Source organism: Brassica napus, unplaced genomic scaffold, assembly GCF_020379485.1.
Source record: "Brassica napus cultivar Da-Ae unplaced genomic scaffold, Da-Ae ScsIHWf_192;HRSCAF=340, whole genome shotgun sequence".
Lineage (NCBI taxonomy): Eukaryota > Viridiplantae > Streptophyta > Magnoliopsida > Brassicales > Brassicaceae > Brassica > Brassica napus.
Genome location: NW_026015347.1, coordinates 30876 through 49171, shown reverse-complemented (window position 1 = coordinate 49171; position 18296 = coordinate 30876). Strand labels below are relative to the sequence as shown.

The 18296-nt window shown below is 32.9% G+C and overlaps 2 protein-coding genes across 3 annotated transcripts; one reads left to right on the top strand and one right to left on the bottom strand.

Annotated features, from left to right (window-relative positions):
• The first annotated feature begins 1023 nt into the window (after nucleotides 1-1023).
• LOC125599608 (cytochrome P450 85A1) lies at nucleotides 1024-4788 on the top strand. 2 transcript variants are annotated; one of them, XM_048772835.1, is made up of 9 exons: nucleotides 1024-1309; nucleotides 1383-1707; nucleotides 2273-2422; nucleotides 2783-3028; nucleotides 3119-3205; nucleotides 3285-3363; nucleotides 3661-3767; nucleotides 4263-4387; nucleotides 4496-4788. In XM_048772835.1, exons 1-9 carry the CDS (start codon nucleotides 1119-1121, stop codon nucleotides 4581-4583), a joined length of 1398 nt encoding a protein of 465 aa, XP_048628792.1. In that variant the 5' UTR covers nucleotides 1024-1118; the 3' UTR covers nucleotides 4584-4788. The 2 variants fall into 2 exon arrangements, with proteins under 2 accessions (XP_048628792.1, XP_048628793.1); XM_048772836.1 differs by lacking the exon at nucleotides 4496-4788 and having other exon boundaries at nucleotides 3661-3777; nucleotides 4271-4338.
• A 7085-nt stretch (nucleotides 4789-11873) lies between these two features.
• LOC125599609 (germin-like protein subfamily 1 member 11) lies at nucleotides 11874-16119 on the bottom strand. The gene is made up of 3 exons (XM_048772837.1): nucleotides 15270-16119; nucleotides 14659-15167; nucleotides 11874-12089 (listed from the first exon to the last, which is right to left on the bottom strand). The coding sequence occupies exons 1-3, from the start codon at nucleotides 15397-15399 to the stop codon at nucleotides 11874-11876; spliced, it is 855 nt and encodes a 284-aa protein (XP_048628794.1). The 5' UTR covers nucleotides 15400-16119.
• Nucleotides 16120-18296: the final 2177 nt, after the last annotated feature.

Sequence of the window (18296 nt, the reverse complement as noted above, 5' to 3'; positions counted from 1 at the left end):
ATTCATGTCTAAGATCTTGAGGAATGGGTTGGTGGTTTTAATTTTGTATTTTACTCTCTTTTTTTTTGTTAAAAAAAGTGACACTCTTCCTACTTTACCTTCTCACTATTAAAATAAATATTGAATACCCTCAATAAATCATAATAAGTATGATTTGAGCGTAAAGAAGACACCAAATGAAAATAAAAGTATAAAGAAAACAACCAAAAATTTGTTACAAAAAAAAAAAAATGAAAAGAAGAAGCAAGTGAGTTATTTTTATTGGTTTATGAAAAGAAGAGGCAAGTGAGCAAATGAAAATAAAAGTATATGTTCTGTGAGTATTCGTAGTAACAGAATATTATTCTCCATAGTTGAGAACAAATTTGGTTACATTTTTATTGTGAACTGTAGGATTTTTGTGGGCGGGATATGGATTATTCATTTGTTGGTCTTTCGCATGAGCAGTCTGGTCCATATGCTTGGTGTAGTTGGTTTTCCTAGAACACACTTTCGAAAAAGTGTATTAGACTAGCTTCGGCTTGATCCGGTAAACCTAGTTCGATTTGAACAACCATATCTAAGAGTGTAAGTTTTTACAAAAGAAACACCCATATTTGCTGTATAATTTCTTTTTCTTTTTACATTATTTCCAAATATATATATATATATATTACAAAATACAATATCTTAGCAAATATGTTATCGTAAAGGCATGTACATAATACAGTTTTAGTATCTTACATACTAGAAGTATCATAAGTTAATATAATGAATTTCGTTTTTAATGCTTCAAATTTAATCCTTATGATACAAATTGTTAATTCTGATTTTAAAAACTGTCTCAGAATATTTGGAAAAATTATTGACCAATATTAGGAACTTGGAATTTCTTTTAAAAAAATGATCACAACTTTAAAAAAGTACAATGTTTACAGTTTACACTGTTAATAATATTTCATCCAAAACATTATTATGAAGGGTATTCTAAATAGGATGCACTTGACGTAGCTTTCTATATAAACACTTACAAACACACTCTTCTAGTCTCAACCACATTCAAATCACCTTCTCTCTCCCTCACTCTCTCTCTAAACGCAGAGCAAAAAAAAAAAAAGGAACAACGAGAACAGAGTGAGATGGGAATAGTGATGGTGATGATTGGTTTTCTCTTTGTCCTCGTCTTGCTCTGTTCTGCGCTGCTCCGATGGAACGAAATGCGATACAACAAGACTAATCTCCCTCCTGGAACCATGGGGTGGCCAATCTTTGGCGAAACAACCGAGTTCCTCAAACAAGGCCCTGACTTCATGAGAAACCAAAGACTCCGGTAAAAAAAAAATACTCAAAATAAACAAATCAAGATTTTGTTTTCCTCTTAAATACTAACTTGGAATCAACAGATATGGGAGTTTCTTCAAATCGCATCTCCTTGGTTGTCCAACGTTAGTCTCGATGGACACAGAGATCAACAGATACATCTTAAAGAACGAATCGAAAGGTTTGGTTCCTGGTTATCCACAATCGATGCTTGACATTCTCGGGACTTGCAACATGGCTGCGGTTCATGGTTCGAGCCACCGCCTTATGAGAGGCTCGCTTCTTTCACTCATAAGCTCAGCCATGATGAGAGATCACATCTTGCCCAAAGTCGATTACTTCATGAGAAGTTATCTTGGTCAATGGAGTGAGCTTGAGAATGTTGATATCCAGGATAAGACCAAACATGTATGTTCTCTCACTCTCGTCTCTCTGTTTCTTAAGTCTATATACCTTTACAATATGAGGATATAAAGTTCTCAATAGGTTAAATTCATTATGCAGTTTATATTCTTTGAAAAAATAATCAAGCAGTTTTAGGTGAATCGATTATATCAAAATTATTATGATAGTTCTAGGCATTGGAATTAAATGCTCGTTCCAAAAAGTAATTTTCTCTGTTTTGAAGTAAATAATGTTTTTGAACAATTTACATGCTGTGGTGTGGGAATGACCAAAACATTTCTATTTAACAAAATAATGATTACAAACTTGTTAATTTGTATAGGTAAATTAGTAAGATATAGTTTTTTTTTTGAACTTTAATTAGTAAGATATAGTTCTTACGAAGAAAAGATAAATAAACACATTTATACTATTTTGTTTCTTTGCTCAGGAGAAATTTTAACTTATACGAATAATATATTAAATCAACTTACATGCTGTGGGTGTGGGAAGCTTAGTTCTATGGATGGCAGGATGGGCATATTATTAAATAACTGATAATACATGTAAATATGTTTTTTTCGCGCAGATGGCGTTTTTATCTTCTTTGTCACAAATCGCTGGAAATTTAAGAAAACCACTCGTTGAAGAATTCAAAAATGAGTTCTTCAAGCTTGTTGTTGGAACTCTCTCCGTCCCAATCGATCTACCCGGCACAAATTATCGTTGTGGAATCCAAGTAAAATCTTTGATCTTGACGTTCCAAAGAAATTTGAATTAAAAACATAAACTGAATCTTTAGAGCATCTGCATTGAAGGTTCAATGCAGAAGTTCACACCTTTCCCAAAAAAAAAATATTAAAATATTCTATTTTTGGTGAACTCAGCTCTTGCAGGGTCACTGGGATGAACCTGGTTCATCACTGTATCGCGGGCCCCACGCCATGTGGCGGCCCGTGATTGGTCCGCTTAATTTTTTTTTTTTTTTTTTTAAAAAAAAATCAAACAGAAAAATTTTAAAAAATAATAATAAAAAATTAAAGTTATGAACCTCCCTTAAGGTTCATTGATGCTGATGCCCTTATTGGTTCCTCTTTAGGCAAGAAAGAACATTGATAGGTTACTTAGCGAGTTGATGCAAGAGCGTAAAGATTCTGGAGAAACATTTACAGACATGTTAGGTTACTTGATGAAGAAGGAAGACAACAGATACCCATTAACCGATGAAGAGATAAGAGACCAAGTCGTAACGATCTTGTATTCAGGTTACGAAACTGTGTCTACTACCTCAATGATGGCTCTTAAGTACCTCCATGATCATCCAAAAGCTCTTGAAGAACTCAGAGTATGTCCCCTGAAAAGACAAAACCGGTCTAATGATCCTCCAGTTTAATATGGTTAACTTATTTGATATTTGGCTGTTTTGGAATTGCAGAGAGAGCATTTGACTATAAGGGAAAGAAAACGACAAGACGACCCACTCGATTTAGAGAATGTGAAGTCAATGAAGTTCACTCGAGCTGTGAGTAATCAACATTTGTGTATCTTACAATTAAAAATCATTAGCCATTAGTAATAAATATTAAAATTTTAAATTACAGGTGATTTTAGAGACATCAAGACTGGCAACAATCGTTAATGGGGTCCTGAGGAAAACTACCCGCGACATGGAAATCAACGGTACGTGTATACATTTCTTATTTCAGTTTTCTTGTTATTTTTAATAATAACTTTGTAAATTTAAATTCATAAACAAAAAAAAGAGAAATAATGTGAGCATGTGGTGGACCTTAGAGTAGATCAATGATTTAGAGTGTATTATGAACACCAACCAAATCCAGCGATGAAAGCATTCTCCTTTGTGAGAGCCCTCCATGGTTTCTTTTATTTTCCAATAAATTTGGCAGAATATAAACCTTTTCCGTGTGTGTTTTTAAATGATTTTAATATTGTGATCATGATCTTTAATAATTGTAGGTTATTTAATTCCAAAAGGATGGAGAATTTACGTATACACGAGAGAAATTAATTACGACACAAATCTTTACAAGGACCCATTGATCTTTAATCCATGGAGATGGATGGTAAGCATCTGTTTCACAATAAATGCAGTTTTATACTATTGTTTTGTATTTATTAATATATTTAAAGGTAAATTATACTTTCTCTGTTTCATATTAACATATTAAGTATCACTTTAGATTTTTTTTCTTGTTGCAAAAAGAGTGCCATTTTAGAATTTCAATGCAACTTTCAGCTTAAAATTAATTATAAATGTATTGATTTTATAAATAATTTTATTTATCTCAAAAATTATTAGTTGAATATGTGTAATTAATCATAAGTTTAATGCATTTCAATCATTTTCTTAATCTGTGTGAAAATGTCAAAGGGACATTTTTTATAAAACAGAGGGAATATATAATTATAAATATATTAGTAGTCCATTTGTTGAAACTACTGTCTTATTAAATTATAAACATAAAATTTAATTTTAACTCGATATGAATTTATAAAACTATTTAAAAACATGAAACGAATGATTTTGAAAACGTGTTTTGCTGAATTTGTGAATGAAGGAGAAGAGCTTGGAGTCACAAAACTCATGCTTTGTGTTTGGAGGTGGGACAAGGCTTTGCCCTGGAAAGGAACTAGGGATTGTTGAGATATCGAGCTTCCTCCATTATTTTGTTACAAGATACAGGTCGGTTCTTGTTCAAAGATTTTATTTTAAATTTTGGAGTTATTGTGATTTGATTTCGGAAGTTTGTATTGTTGTTAATACTGTGTGCTGAATTGACTATAATGGCAGATGGGAGGAGATGGGAGGGGATAAACTAATGGTGTTTCCAAGAGTTTTTGCACCAAAGGGCTTTCATCTTAGGATTTCACCTTACTAACATTTTAAATATTAATAATCATAGAGAATAATATAAATGCACATAGAATATAGAAGAAGCATATGAAGAGACAAGATAAGAAGATAATTATGATTCTATTTTTTTGTTCTATATAATAACCCATGTTTTGTACTCATTTAAGTTGTTTTCTGATCATATGTACATTTTCCTTGAGCAGCTTAATTTACGAATGATTTACTATTCATATATTTGTATCAATACTATTAAAACAGAAGGCCCTTTTTTGAGGTGCCCTTTTGTTTCAACAGTATTTACAATTCTCTGCCACTGGATTATTTTTAAGCTATGCTTTTAATTAAAATCAGTATTTTAGTAATTCTTTTTATTCAAACAGCAAGCAAGGGAATATACCCTAAATCCCTAATAATACTAAACGACATCTATTCTGTTTGATTTTATATCACTACCGTTGATTGTCGAAGATTATATAGATGAAGCTTGATACAAATGGTTTCGAGACTTCCATTCCTACGATTGGCAACAATATGCTTGATGATTTTTCTATTCTGTCCTCCACTGATCTTCCCCAAACAACATATGTGAATTTTATTTCTTTGATGAGATTCTTTTGTGTTCATCCGCTAAGCAGTGTGGGTTGTTGATTTTAGTTTTTGTTTGGGTTTCAGTTTGATGAGTTTAGTAAGAAGCTGTACAGATGGTGACGCCTGCGGAAGGAACAACCACACTCGCTTTTTTCTTCTAAGGTGTCATGGTCGCTGCTGATTCTCAGGCCAGGAGAGGAGGTGAATCAATCGAGATGAAGGAAAGCCAACGACTAGGAATATACTTCTTTGCCCGAATTGAGTTTTTTTTTTTGGGAAACCCTACCACTTGATTTTGCTAAGATCTCATTTTATGGTTTTGTTCTTGATTCGAGTGACTTGGTTTCTTTTGTTGATAAACGTATTGTTAGTTGAAATGCAATTTACTCGCACTTGTTCCATATTTCACTATTTCAGTGCTTCAGTGTCAATGATCTTTATCAACAAAGCTGTGATTATGCAATGTCCACACTCGATGACTTTTCTAACACTTCGGGTACTGAAGATTTTTAACAACAAAAGGTATCTCTCCTTTCGTCAGTCTACATTTATTATTACTCACTTTTCTCAATATTCTTTTTATGATTTGGTCCTTTTGTTTTCTTCTCTGTGTTGTGTTGGCAAGTGGCTAATTCATCGCTTATACATTGTGGGAGACAAAATGGGACACAGCAGAGCCAACGTAATCGTTTTGGCCACTTAAAAAAAGCTTCTGTGCGTTTCCATCATCTATAATGCTAATGTTGTATTTGTTCTTGCAAGGTTGAGATGATTCAATATTTTTTTATATATCACCATCTAAAAGACTTACTCCTCATATTGTTATATTGTTGTGATAGCCGGTTATAGCTAATATCAAAATTTGATAGCCGGATAAAATTTTTTTTACATAGATACATCTACATACTCGCAAATTCTCAGGGCCAGTCCTGAATATCTATATAATAACATTTTAACCAATAACACTTCTATGATATTGTATTGATATCCAAGAACACTTCTCAATAACTCCACAACATATATGATAGAGGATATATAGAAAATTTGTCGTATAAATATGCAGTATTCTTCTTGGTATCTATTTAAGTATTTGGTAGAATATAGGCGAAATCTTTTCAATTTAAAACTAAAGAGAAATCTGGTTTAACTATTTAACAAATATTCTTGCAGTAATAACACCATATAATAAATTTTATAAAAACTATTTAAAACAGAATACTAAATCTTAGATCAAACATATTGCCGAATCAACATTATTTAGAATCTCTTTAGTGTGGCGATACTTTTAGCATTAATACTATTTACACAATATCTTAACAAACAATAAGTAAAAAATATATATATACACAATATCTTAACAAACAATAAGTAAACAAAATATATTTCAAAACATTTGCAATCAGCCAGCTTTAATTTAATGGCCGTATAGTATTAACTGAATTACAATACAAAACGGTTACATATTTTTAGACAAACAAAAGATTTCGCTAAATTAAAAAAAAAATCAAAAATTTAAGTCTTCATATTTTTGGGTTGGCGGAAAAAACACTAATTTTAAAATTTATAATATATAAGTTATTTCAAATTCAACAATTAATCTCACTTTCAGAAAATACATGGTATTATTATAACAAATATGATAATAAATAAGTCAATATTTATATACCTTTGTAATACGGACACTGAAAAAATTAAATATATAAAGTATGTACACATTTTAATTTTAATTAATTTTTTTGTCAAACAAAAATTAATTCCATAATGGGAAATGGGTGTCAAAATCAATATTATTAAGATAGAATAAAAAAATTGGATCCAACTTGTGTTTAAAATTGACTACAACCTTATACTATTTAAAATAACTAGGTAAATTTTGTTCTGAAATTTCGAAAAGTCATTTTAAACTATTTTAATTTTTTTACTTTGAATTTTAAATATATATATATATATATATATATTCATTAAAATCTTAAACTCCATCTCACTCTAAAACTTCATCGCTCAAGTCTAACAGTAAGTGTAGATTAATTAACCCTAAGAATATAAGTATTTGTTTATACCTAATCCTCGATTATACCATATTCATTAGAAGCAACAAACAAACATATTAACTTTTGGGATATGATCAATACATAGAATTAATATATAAATCATATATCTTTTTGTTAAAATTTAATAAATGATATTATAAGAAAATAAAAAAGTAAAATATGTTCAAATCAACTTTTTTTAAACCCGACATATACATCAAACACCATTTTTGGTCATTGGGTTATTGTGCTGATCGCGGGTGAGCCATTGGTCAATAATTTATTTCATTTTATATAAATACACATATCAATATTAAATTACAAAAATCATGTTTAAAAAATAAAGAAAAAAATTAAATCAATTTTATTTATATTGCTAAAATATAAATAGATCATTTAAACAATTTTTTAACAAGTTGGAGTTACGACATAATAAAAATACAATAAGATTAAAATTAATAAGTATTTAAATATCTATGCAAATATTGAAATTAATTTTTAAAATTTGAAAATAACAGTTTAAATCAAATACCATAAGAAAATTCAAATTGGATTACACATCAGTCACCTATTGGTTCAACTGGTTGGCTTCGGGTGCCAGCATTTTTTTTAGTTTTATAGGGTTATAAAATAATGAATGTTTATTAAAACCAAAATTAGTTAGATATGGATTTACTGGTTCACATTTGGGTCTAGATCCGGTTTAAAAGGGTTGATTTTAAATAGAATTTTTTTACAAATCTAAAAAACATTTATAATGTTGTTAATGAAATTTTTCATCTGTTATATATCCCGCGCTTCCAAAGCGCGGGTCAAAATCTAGTTTCCTGTTAAAATCTTAAATAATTTTGTACACATAATCTCAAAACTTCTTGGGAAAATTGCAAAAAAAACACATATGAAGTACACTTATTCATGTTTACATTATCAAGATTTCCATTTTTAAAATTACATAAATTTTAAGGAAGCAAAAGACAATCATATCCCCTGATCTATTTTCTACTCAGGTGAGAGACGAGATCTTGTCGACGAGTCTGAAACCGCCTCCGATTGTGGACAGTGTGCTATTACCAAAACATACTAGCATGGCTTATCCATCTTATCTCAATACAATATTCCATCACCTTCGCCAGCGTACTATGAGTGCTGATCGATCAAGCTAATCTTTAACGATCAACTGTCTCCTCCTCTGAATGAGGTTCAGCTAACTCGATTTACTTTGATTCTAATTCGATTTTCTCTTTGAATAGCGGTTGAGCTATCAGATTTATTTTGTAATGTCAAATCTTAGTCTCAGTACGAGTCAAGAGAGATGATATATCTCTGCTGGTTGCCACAGAATTGTGTTGTCAACAAACAATGACTAACTCAAGGACATTATTTCATATTATCATTGTTTTCAAGGGGTGGACAGAACCTGCCATGGTTCATATGATTGAGAGAATTATGCATAACTATTGTATTGTATGGCATCACTGACTTCACAAACTGATAGCAGTTCTGCATCTCCAGGTGAGACCTTCCACAATGGCTGTCTACCAGTCACATGTGCACTCAAATTCCCATCCATATTAATTCTCGTTATTTTACCAATAGTTGCTGGAGTCTCGTTTGATTTCATTTTCGTTTATAAACCAAAACTATATTCAATTTTTATTTCTAATTATATTTTATGATAATTTAAATAAAAAATAACTAATTTTTGAAAGTAAAATTAAAAAGATTCTAAGAAGATTTTAAAAATATTTCGTTAGAACATTTAAAAAAAATAGAACATTTTAAATATATTCATTTGTATTTCAAATAAAAAGATAAAGATATTAAAAGATATAATAATGAACTTATGTAAAATATGATATTTTCTAGGAATGATCCAAACTAAAAAATCACATATGAAAAGAAGTCATGACTTTTGTTTTAATATATTAGATTAGGTATTTTTCATAAAAAATACCAGGTGAAAAAAACAAATCATAGGTTTTAGTAAAACACATTAGAACCTTAGTAGAATAAAATAATTTGACATAAACCGTCCACTAACGTATGTATTCTATTTACCTTTTGTTTTTTTTTTGTAACTAATGTATCAGGATAAGATCATTTTATTTTCCTATGTTATTAATCCTACATATAACCATCCACTAATAATTAAGGGTATGACTGGTTTTCCCGCTACCACCCGCAAACGCAGCTTTTGCGGTTGGTAGCGGTTATTGGCGTTTCGCAACAATCGCTCAAACCGTTCCAAACCGCTTCAAACCGCTCTAAATCGCTCTGAACCTCATAAATTCAAAAGCTGGTTCCAGCTAGCGTTTGCGGTTGCGGGCGGTTGCGGGAGGATAAAAAAAATTTCTTTTTTTCCAAAAAAATATAAATACAAAAATAAAAATATTCAATAAAAAAATTAAATTGGAATTATAAAAATGCTAAAATATATCTATTACATTTTAATTAATATTATAAAACTTTAAAATAAAAATATTTTCTATATTTTTTAAAAAATTAAACTATAACTTTCTAAATATAACTTTTATATTTATTATAATATTATTATTTTTGATATTTTTATAATTGTATAAAATGTAAATATTGTTAATTTATTATTTAACCGCTGCTGTATTTGGTAGTTAACCAGTCATAAGTATCCCGCAAACGCACCAATTTCTAACCGCAGAACCAGTCGTACAAATCTCTTAAAACCGCTAGAAACCGCAACCACCCGCATCCGCAAACTCCCGCAACCGCAACCGCAACCGCTGCGGTTGAACCAGTCAGGCCCTAACTGAGAAAGCTGATTCACAAAAATTTTGGAATTAAAATGGAACCATCGACTAAAATCAATTGAGAGAAGTAGATCCCTAGAATTATGGAACTAAATAAAGGTTAATATTAGTAAAAACTGGTTACGTAATATATTCAAATAATTATTTAGATGAAGTTATAAAAATAGTTAGACTTAGAGCTTGATTGGTTTTCCCGCTACCACCCGCAAACGCAGCTTTTGCGATTGGTAGCGGTTGACAGCGTTTCGAAACAATCATACAAACCGCTACAAATCGCTTCAAACCGCTCCGAACCTCTTAAAATCAAAAGCTGGTTCCAGCTAGCGTTTGCGGTTGCGGGCGGTTGCGGGAGGATAATTTTTTTTTCTTTTTTTTTTAAAACCATATAAATACAAAAATAAAAATAAAAATAAAATTTTTAAAATGGAATTATAAAAATACTAAAATATATCTATTATATTTTAATTAATATTATAAAATTTTAAAATAAAAATATTTTCTATAATTTAAAAAAATTAAAACTATAACTTTGAAAATATAATTTACATATTTATTATAATATTATGATTTTTGATATTTTTATAATTATATAAAATGTAAATATTGTTAATTTATTATTTAACCGCTGCTGTATTTGGTAGTTAACCAGTCATAAGTATCCCGCAAATGCACCAATTTCTAACCGCAGAACCAGTCGTACAAATCTCTTAAAACCGCTAGAAACCGCAACCACCCGCATCCGCAAACGTCCGCAGCCGCAACCGCAACCGCTGCGTTTGAACCAGTCAGACCCTTAATCTACATTAATTGGTCATGTTACTAATTTAATAGTATTGATATCACTTTTTCTGCCTTTGTAAGAGTTTTTCCACGTCCGAATTTGATCTTCATTTTACATCGTCTATGCTATGAAGAATTCTTCATCTCTTAATCATGTGACATACTGTAATATTATCAATAAATATGCTCTGTGTTAGAGATAAAATCTCACATTGAAAATATGAATTGGACTTAAATAATATATAAAAGAGTTGGGGTACTCTGCTTACTTCCAATTGATTTTAAGTTGAAAACACATGAAACTTGTCATGGTATCAGAACAGGCCCATACCCTGACCCATTAATCCGGTCCAGAAAGTGGCCTGATCATCTCGTCAGCTGATGGTTCATAGAAGGCTCAGTTCCGTCGAGATTGCTAGAAAATAAAGCATTATCTCGGAGGGGGTATAATGGATTATGCGAGATTAATGGTTATACGCACCATTATCTCAAGGGAGGGTGTTGGAGAGAAAATTCTACAACGGAAATATGAAAGGAACGTAAGTAATATATAAGAGACTTAGGCCACTCCACTTACTGCCAATTGGTTTTAAGTTGAAAGTCTAGGTTATCAGAGCGAGCCCACACACTGAACCATTAATCCGGCCCGAAAAATGGCCTGATCATCCCATTAGCTGATGGCTCATAGAAGGTTAAGTTCCGCCGAGATTGCTAGAAAAAAGTATTGTCTTGGAAAGGATATGAGGGATTATGCGAGATTAATGGTTATATACACCATTATCTCGAGGGAGGGTGTTGGAGATAAAATCCAACATTAGAAATATGAATGGGACTTAAGTAATATATAAAATACTTGGGTCGTTCTACTTACTGCCAATTGGTTTTAAATTGAAAGCCGAGGAAATTTGTCACTCTGTTTTAATAAATCTAACTTATATCATATGTTGGTGAAGATACTTCTCCAAATATTTTTTTTGGCAAAGATTAACTTCTGCTTTGTATTTGTTTTTATTAACAAAGGCCTCCAAAACACATACCATCTCAGCTCAAGGAAATGTTAAACAATGCATTTGGCCAGCCCAAAGAAACTCATATGGTCAAGTAAATTGGTTAATGGAATCAACTTAACAACTATCACGTGATTGGCTCTCTAACATCTTTCCTGAGTCTTACATGCTGACCCCCGTCCAATGGAATCAACTTAACAACTTCACTTGCCAGCACACGAGCTTCACCAGAACAAAATGTGACAACCATGTTCCCCTTTTCAAGAATGGTTTGCACAAATCCAACACTCTTAGGCTTAGCACCTAGCCGTCCATGTAAAGGTGTTCTTATGCCTCTCTTGAACTTCAACCATGTGTTGTCATTATATGTCCAACACTCTTAGGCTTTAGTAAACAAATAAAAGATATAGAAATTTAAGGGGTGTCAGGTGCACCCCATTGGTCTACATGGGTCCACCTCTGGCAGGTGATAGATGAACTTGGCTAATTTGTCTTTTCGTGGAAGAGTTATGGCCATTTTCTCTATTACTCACAATTCTGATTCCGTTTTGTAATTAATTAGGCACAATAGTCTTTTTGCCAAAATAACTTTTCTGAGCATTAATACATTCTGGACGGAATAAAAGAAAGACCAAAAGAGACATGTAATTCACTGAAAATGTCTTAAAGGGAAATACAAAAATTTAACACAATGTCACGTTATACTGATGAACAGATAATACATGATCCTTATTCAAACAAAGGATGGAAGAAAATTTAAGTGCCACAATATTTTTCATTTCATGATCAGAATTTGGCCTGTAGATCCATGATCACCACTAGTAGAAAAAAACGATATAGACACGTTTTGGTCACATTGCACCGTGACTTATTTTGATTAAGTCACAAAATAGTCATAAAAAGTCACGAAGCACTCGGACGTGACAATTCGTGTCTTTCTCGTGGCAAAAAAAACACGAAATGGTCACACATATATTCGTGACTAGCAATAACCACGGTTTGTCACAAAACTTTAGTGGCTAAATTGACATGTTTACAAAACGTATATAAAACGTGACCATTTAAATCCCTAAACACTCAAAAAGACTTGTAAAGACTAAATTATAAATCTATAAACCTAAAAAATGTAATTTTGATCACTTTGACTTCGAATCTTAAATTTAAACCCAAATCCAACACTTCAAATTTATACTCCATTTCCCAAACCCAAACCATGAACATATACCCTAAACCTCATACTCCAAACCCCAAATTTTAAATCTTAACTCTAAATTTATATTTAATAAATTTAACCAGAAATCTGAAATCAAAACTTAAAATCTAATTTTATACTTTAATCCTAGATCTTACATTTCTATCCTAAACTCAACATATACCCTAAACTCTAAATATATATCCTAAACTTTGTACTCCAAACTAGACTATCAAAACTAAAGTGGTAAGTGTTTAATAAATATTATATACTCTATGTGCGTATTCTTAAACATTTTGTCGATATCCTTTACAAAACGTATTATATATGATAACCGTAACTTAAAATAATTATTATTTTGTTAAAAATGATTGAGACACGAGTAACCTTTTTTTAGTTAGGGACAGGTAATTGAGAGGTTACTAAAATTAAAAGAATAAGGATGTTAATGTTATAGAGAATTTATACTTGTTTCGTATGTATTTTGTCAATGCAAAGTTGCAAACACACAGATTAAAAAACACAGTAGGTGACATTGATATTAAACTAATTCTCTGATTGGCCAATACTTTAATAACGCGGATCAGAATATCAACCATTAGATTGGAAACAATCAACCGATTAGATCTTTTGCTTTTCTTCCTCTCTCCTTTCTAAATTAATTCTCTGATTGGTGCATACTCTAATAACGCGGATCACAATATCAACCATTAGATTGAACAAAATCAACGGACTAGATCTTTTACTTTTATTCCTCTCTCTCTCCTTTCTATTCTCCGCCTTCTCTGCGTCTTCCTTCGTTCCCTTCTCTACAGTCCTTTGATTTGGCAAAATCCAAGAGTGAATCTGTTATCGTGATTCTTCTTCCCTTTCCCTTTTCCACTGCTAACTAATTTTATCGTATAGATCTGGAGGATTTGAAAAACCGGTTCCAAGGATTTGAACAATACGACGGACGGAGGGCTTGCGCAGAGGCGTAGTAGGAGACCAAGGTGGAGAAACGCATCAACATCCGACGAAGGAGAAGGAGGAGGCAGAAGCTTGACTGTGAAGGAGGGAGAAGCTTGACGGCGGAGGAAGAAGCTTAACGACGGAGGAAAAAGCTTGACGCCGGAGGAAGAAGCTTGACGCCGGAGGAAGAAGTTTGACGAGCAGATCAAACAGTGGCTCCAGCACCAGATTGAGTCATCGCGTCAGCCATAGCATCCAGACCTGTGGAGGTGTCGGGGGAGAAGCTGATGGAGGTTTCTGTGGAGAAGCTGGTGGCGTCGGTGGAGAAGCTGGTGGCGGAAGCGGTGGTGGAGCCGGTGGAAGGATGATTATGTAATATATATATATATGTGTGTTGTATTTATGTATGTATATGTTTGTATGTAAAATAAAAGATATATAAATTTAGTTTTTAATATTTTCTGTAGTTTAATTAATAGTTTTTTTTTTGTTTTTTTTTGGTTAATAGCTACGTTTTAAACACGCAATAACGTGACTAAGTTGCCCACAATGGTTCTGTGTTATTTTGGTGACTATTTTAGTCACGCTTTTAAATTGTGATTACATCGTGTCTATTTTGGTCACGATTTGACACGGGCAATTTTGGTCACGATCGTATACACACGCTTTTTTTTCGTGACTAACCGTGACTATTTCGTCCTATAGTCACGAAAAAAACACTATTGTCACGAAAAATTCTGTGTCTATTTCATAGTTTTCTACTAGTGACCTTTGGATCCAACTGAAATGCTCTTGCAAGAACATTTGGGTCAATCGCAGGGTTAGACCCAAACACAGAGTTGGCAATAGTGACAACACCTGGGTTTTGGCTGCTCAGAGCAGCGAATGCAACCGCAGGAAAACGTCCCACATTGAATTGGAAATGAATTAGTCCTTCTGGAAACACAAATACATCACCCTCGTTGAGTGTTTTTGTGAACATACGGTTTCCATCTCCGTTCGATGTGACAAATCCTACAAGAAGTTGTCCAAGTCCAACATAGAGGATCTCGGTAGCACGTGGGTGGGTGTGAGGTGGGTTTTGTCCATTTACTCCATAATCTATGCGGACAAGTGAGATTCCAAGGGTGTTTAACCCTGGAAGGTTGTTAACATTAACGGCTGTGACATTCGACCCGACTACATTAGCTACGGGTCTTGCATTTTGAAGCCCTGCCATAAAGAAGTCATCCACGGTGACGAGCTTTGGGTCTTTGCAGAACTTTCCATTCACAAACACTGATGAGAAAAATAACCAAATAGTAAAGAGTATAAGAAATGAGAAATCAGTAAAAACAATACGGCAAAAAAAATATTATGAAGTCATCATCATGTACATACCACCATCTGATGGGGTGTTGACGCCGACGCAGAAGTCTTGAAGGGGGCTTGGGTCAGAAGCAATGGCTAATGGAAGAGTTAAGGCTAGGAGAGATAGGACTGCAAGAAATGAGAGATTCTTCATGGCCATATATTTTAACTTAAAACAATTGTATTGTTTCTTCAATTAGATTTTGATGGAGAGGTAATAAACTTATGAGATATAGCTCTCAATATATAGATGATCTTAGGTGCTGAATCCATATATGCGTATACTTGTAAACCTAAAATGCGACAATGTCTTAATTACTAGATGTTTGAAATAGCTTTTTAAAAATATTGTTTTCATGTCTCAACATACATATGTTTATTGGAAATGGTGCACTCGAAGTTTGAATGGGTTTGTTTCTGTTTACTGATTCTATTTACTCAACTTGTCACGAACTTATACGTGCTTGTTTGGATAATATACAATGACACGTGGTGTTGAGTTGACTCCAACAAATGTAAATGTGGACTTGGTGGTTTGGTTTGATTGCTCCATAAGTAACAAGACACGATTGTGTCAACTCAGATACGGAAGTCAATATCGGTGTCGAAACTTGGAAGAGAAAATTAACATTCGGAGGAATATTTACACTTTAAATCATAAATGTAATTCATTCATAGCTGGTATTAGTTTGAAATCTTGGATGAAAATGCTAATTTGTTTAATATTTGTATTGAGTTTGAAGGAAATAATTTCTTTGTTTGCTTCTTTTGTGTATGAGGACAGTAAAAAACTCAGTTCGAAATTGGCCGTGTCTAGACTAAAACAATAATCAGTAGCTAGTTCAATGTCCCCACTGGACTGTCTAATGGTACCAGCCCGTGATAGGTCTCGTAGAGAGCCGATGGATGAGGTGTGTCTGGTCGAATGTTGGCCGAGAGATGGTTAAGAGCGGATTGACTTGCTATGTCTGGTCAGAGCTAGCAAGGAATCCAGCTGCTTGGTCAGGCTTGTGCCGTGCACCTGCTTGTTTTTCTCCTGTCCGAGCATGTGCATTGCACCTGATCTGCATGCCTGCTTGCTTCATTAATGTCATGTGCAGAAGCGGATCTACTTGGGAAAGAAGGGTGTCACCTGACACCGGTAAAATAATCAAATAATTTAAGTTGTGTAGGATTTTGTAAGAAATATGGTTTCCAAGTGGTTATTTTAAGATGCTGACACCGCTAAACTCACGTTCCATATCCTCCTCTGTTCAAAAACGCGGGCGTCTAGTCGCGTAATCGGTCGCCTAGGAGTACCGTAGGGATTAAGGCCCGTATAGTTTACAGCCTAAATCATTTAATCGGATCTTTCCCAGAGTTTTAATCGATTTTTAGCCAACTAATTTTAAACTTTTAACATATTTTGGGCTTTACTAAACAAAACCCACAATGCAATATGATGATACGAAGAAATAGCTGTATTTATAGACAATCAGACTTGTCACTTATGCTCTCCTTACCGATGTGAGAGAAGGTAATTCTGAACTTTTTGTATTTTTCTTTAATTTTATTTCTTGTTTAACTTTTTTAGACAAATCAAACTCGTCTTCTATCTGTCAAAACATAGGTGTATTGGGTTACTTTTTTTTTTTTGTGCATGACTAAACTAAACGCATCTGTTTTATTTTCTTGAGAAAAACTAATGGCATCCGATAAAACTAATGGCATTTATCAACCAAAAATTATCAGTTTATATGATCTAACTTGGAATTTGATGAAACTTGTATGTATTTAAAACTAAAAATGTACTAAAAACCAGTTCCCACGTATACCCCCGAGTTTATTCTGATTTTTCAAAAACTTGCTAGGTCCAGGATAGCCGCACGGATAGCGCCCAGCGCGATTCCGAACAGGATATCCTCTCATGACCTTGACATCTTTTGTTTTATATATTTTAATAGTTTTTATCTGTTAACTTTTTGAAAGTAGCAGCCATTACATATTTTTGGGCTTTATAAATTTACTTATTTATTCTTGCACTGAAAATAGTGGTCTGTAACACGTTTTAGACGATATCTATGTCATAATGATACGAGTAAAGTACACAATACATTAAAAATTTTATGCTTATATCATGGCACATAAAAATAATTCATGGATCCGTTACTGGTCATGTGCATGTCACAAACTGCTTGCTGAACTTGCTTTAGTCCAGATGATCGTTGAGCCGTTTAATCTCTCGGATGGCTGTGTTGAACTTGCTTTAGAAACAATTCTGAATCATAACAATTCTCAAGTTTGTGCAAGCATTTCTTAGGATCAATTCTATCCTCTCCTTCGTCAGTTTCAAAACTTATCTTAAGGTGCCAGATAGTTAGTTTGATGAATCATGTATTAGTGTGCTGCATAATTGAATATGTTTTGAATATTCATGGTTGTTAAGGAAAGTGTCTTGTTCGTTAATCAATCGTCAAGTGTTTACTTTGAGTAAAACTCTTACGAACTAATATGAAATGTGTGTTGAGTTTTATACTGAAACTTACTACTTGTTCTCAAGTACAAACTGTTGTGGTAATTATATCGATAAGTATTTAGGTATAAATCATGTCAAGTCTTACTATATACTAGCTATCCAAGAATTCTCGTACGAAATGTGAACTGTGACCATGATGTTGCGTGTGGCGTGTGACGTATCAAGAGCCCAAAGACACGGGATTGCAGCCTATGGCCGTGCACTTCATGACTATGCAATGTCGGATGTTCATGTATCATGAATTCTGACAAAGATGGTGATTGCTAACTCCCTAGGCTAGTTTTACCTTTGTGATTTCGGGATTAGTTTATGCTTTTATATATAGAAGTGAGGACTACAATGAGATTTCATAATGACTAAATAAGTACTAAGTTATGATACTAGTATTTGTTTGTTATACTTAAGAATTATCGTGCTTGCTCAGGTTTAGGACTGAATGTGTAATGGGAGCTAGACTCACTGAGTAAATTAGTTACTCATGACTCATTTGAGTGTTAGATGACCAGTATGCGGGAGACCATATCTTTTGGACTTGAAGAAAC

What these genes read in the sequence shown, in the direction of transcription:
- LOC125599609 (XM_048772837.1), bottom strand. Translation starts at nt 15,399, where the DNA reads ATGGCCATGAAGAATCTCTCATTTCTTGCAGTCCTATCTCTCCTAGCC. An exon ending in CAACACCCCATCAGATGGTG is followed by an intron (nt 15,168 to 15,269) that starts GTATGTACATGA and finishes TTTTCTCATCAG; the next exon opens with TGTTTGTGAATGGAAAGTTC. An exon ending in CATTTCAGTTGGATCCAAAG is followed by an intron (nt 12,090 to 14,658) that starts GTCACTAGTAGA and finishes ACATGGTTGAAG; the next exon opens with TTCAAGAGAGGCATAAGAAC.
- LOC125599608 (XM_048772835.1), top strand. Translation starts at nt 1,119, where the DNA reads ATGGGAATAGTGATGGTGATGATTGGTTTTCTCTTTGTCCTCGTCTTG. An exon ending in AAGCTCTTGAAGAACTCAGA is followed by an intron (nt 3,029 to 3,118) that starts GTATGTCCCCTG and finishes TTGGAATTGCAG; the next exon opens with AGAGAGCATTTGACTATAAG. An exon ending in TTAATCCATGGAGATGGATG is followed by an intron (nt 3,768 to 4,262) that starts GTAAGCATCTGT and finishes TTGTGAATGAAG; the next exon opens with GAGAAGAGCTTGGAGTCACA.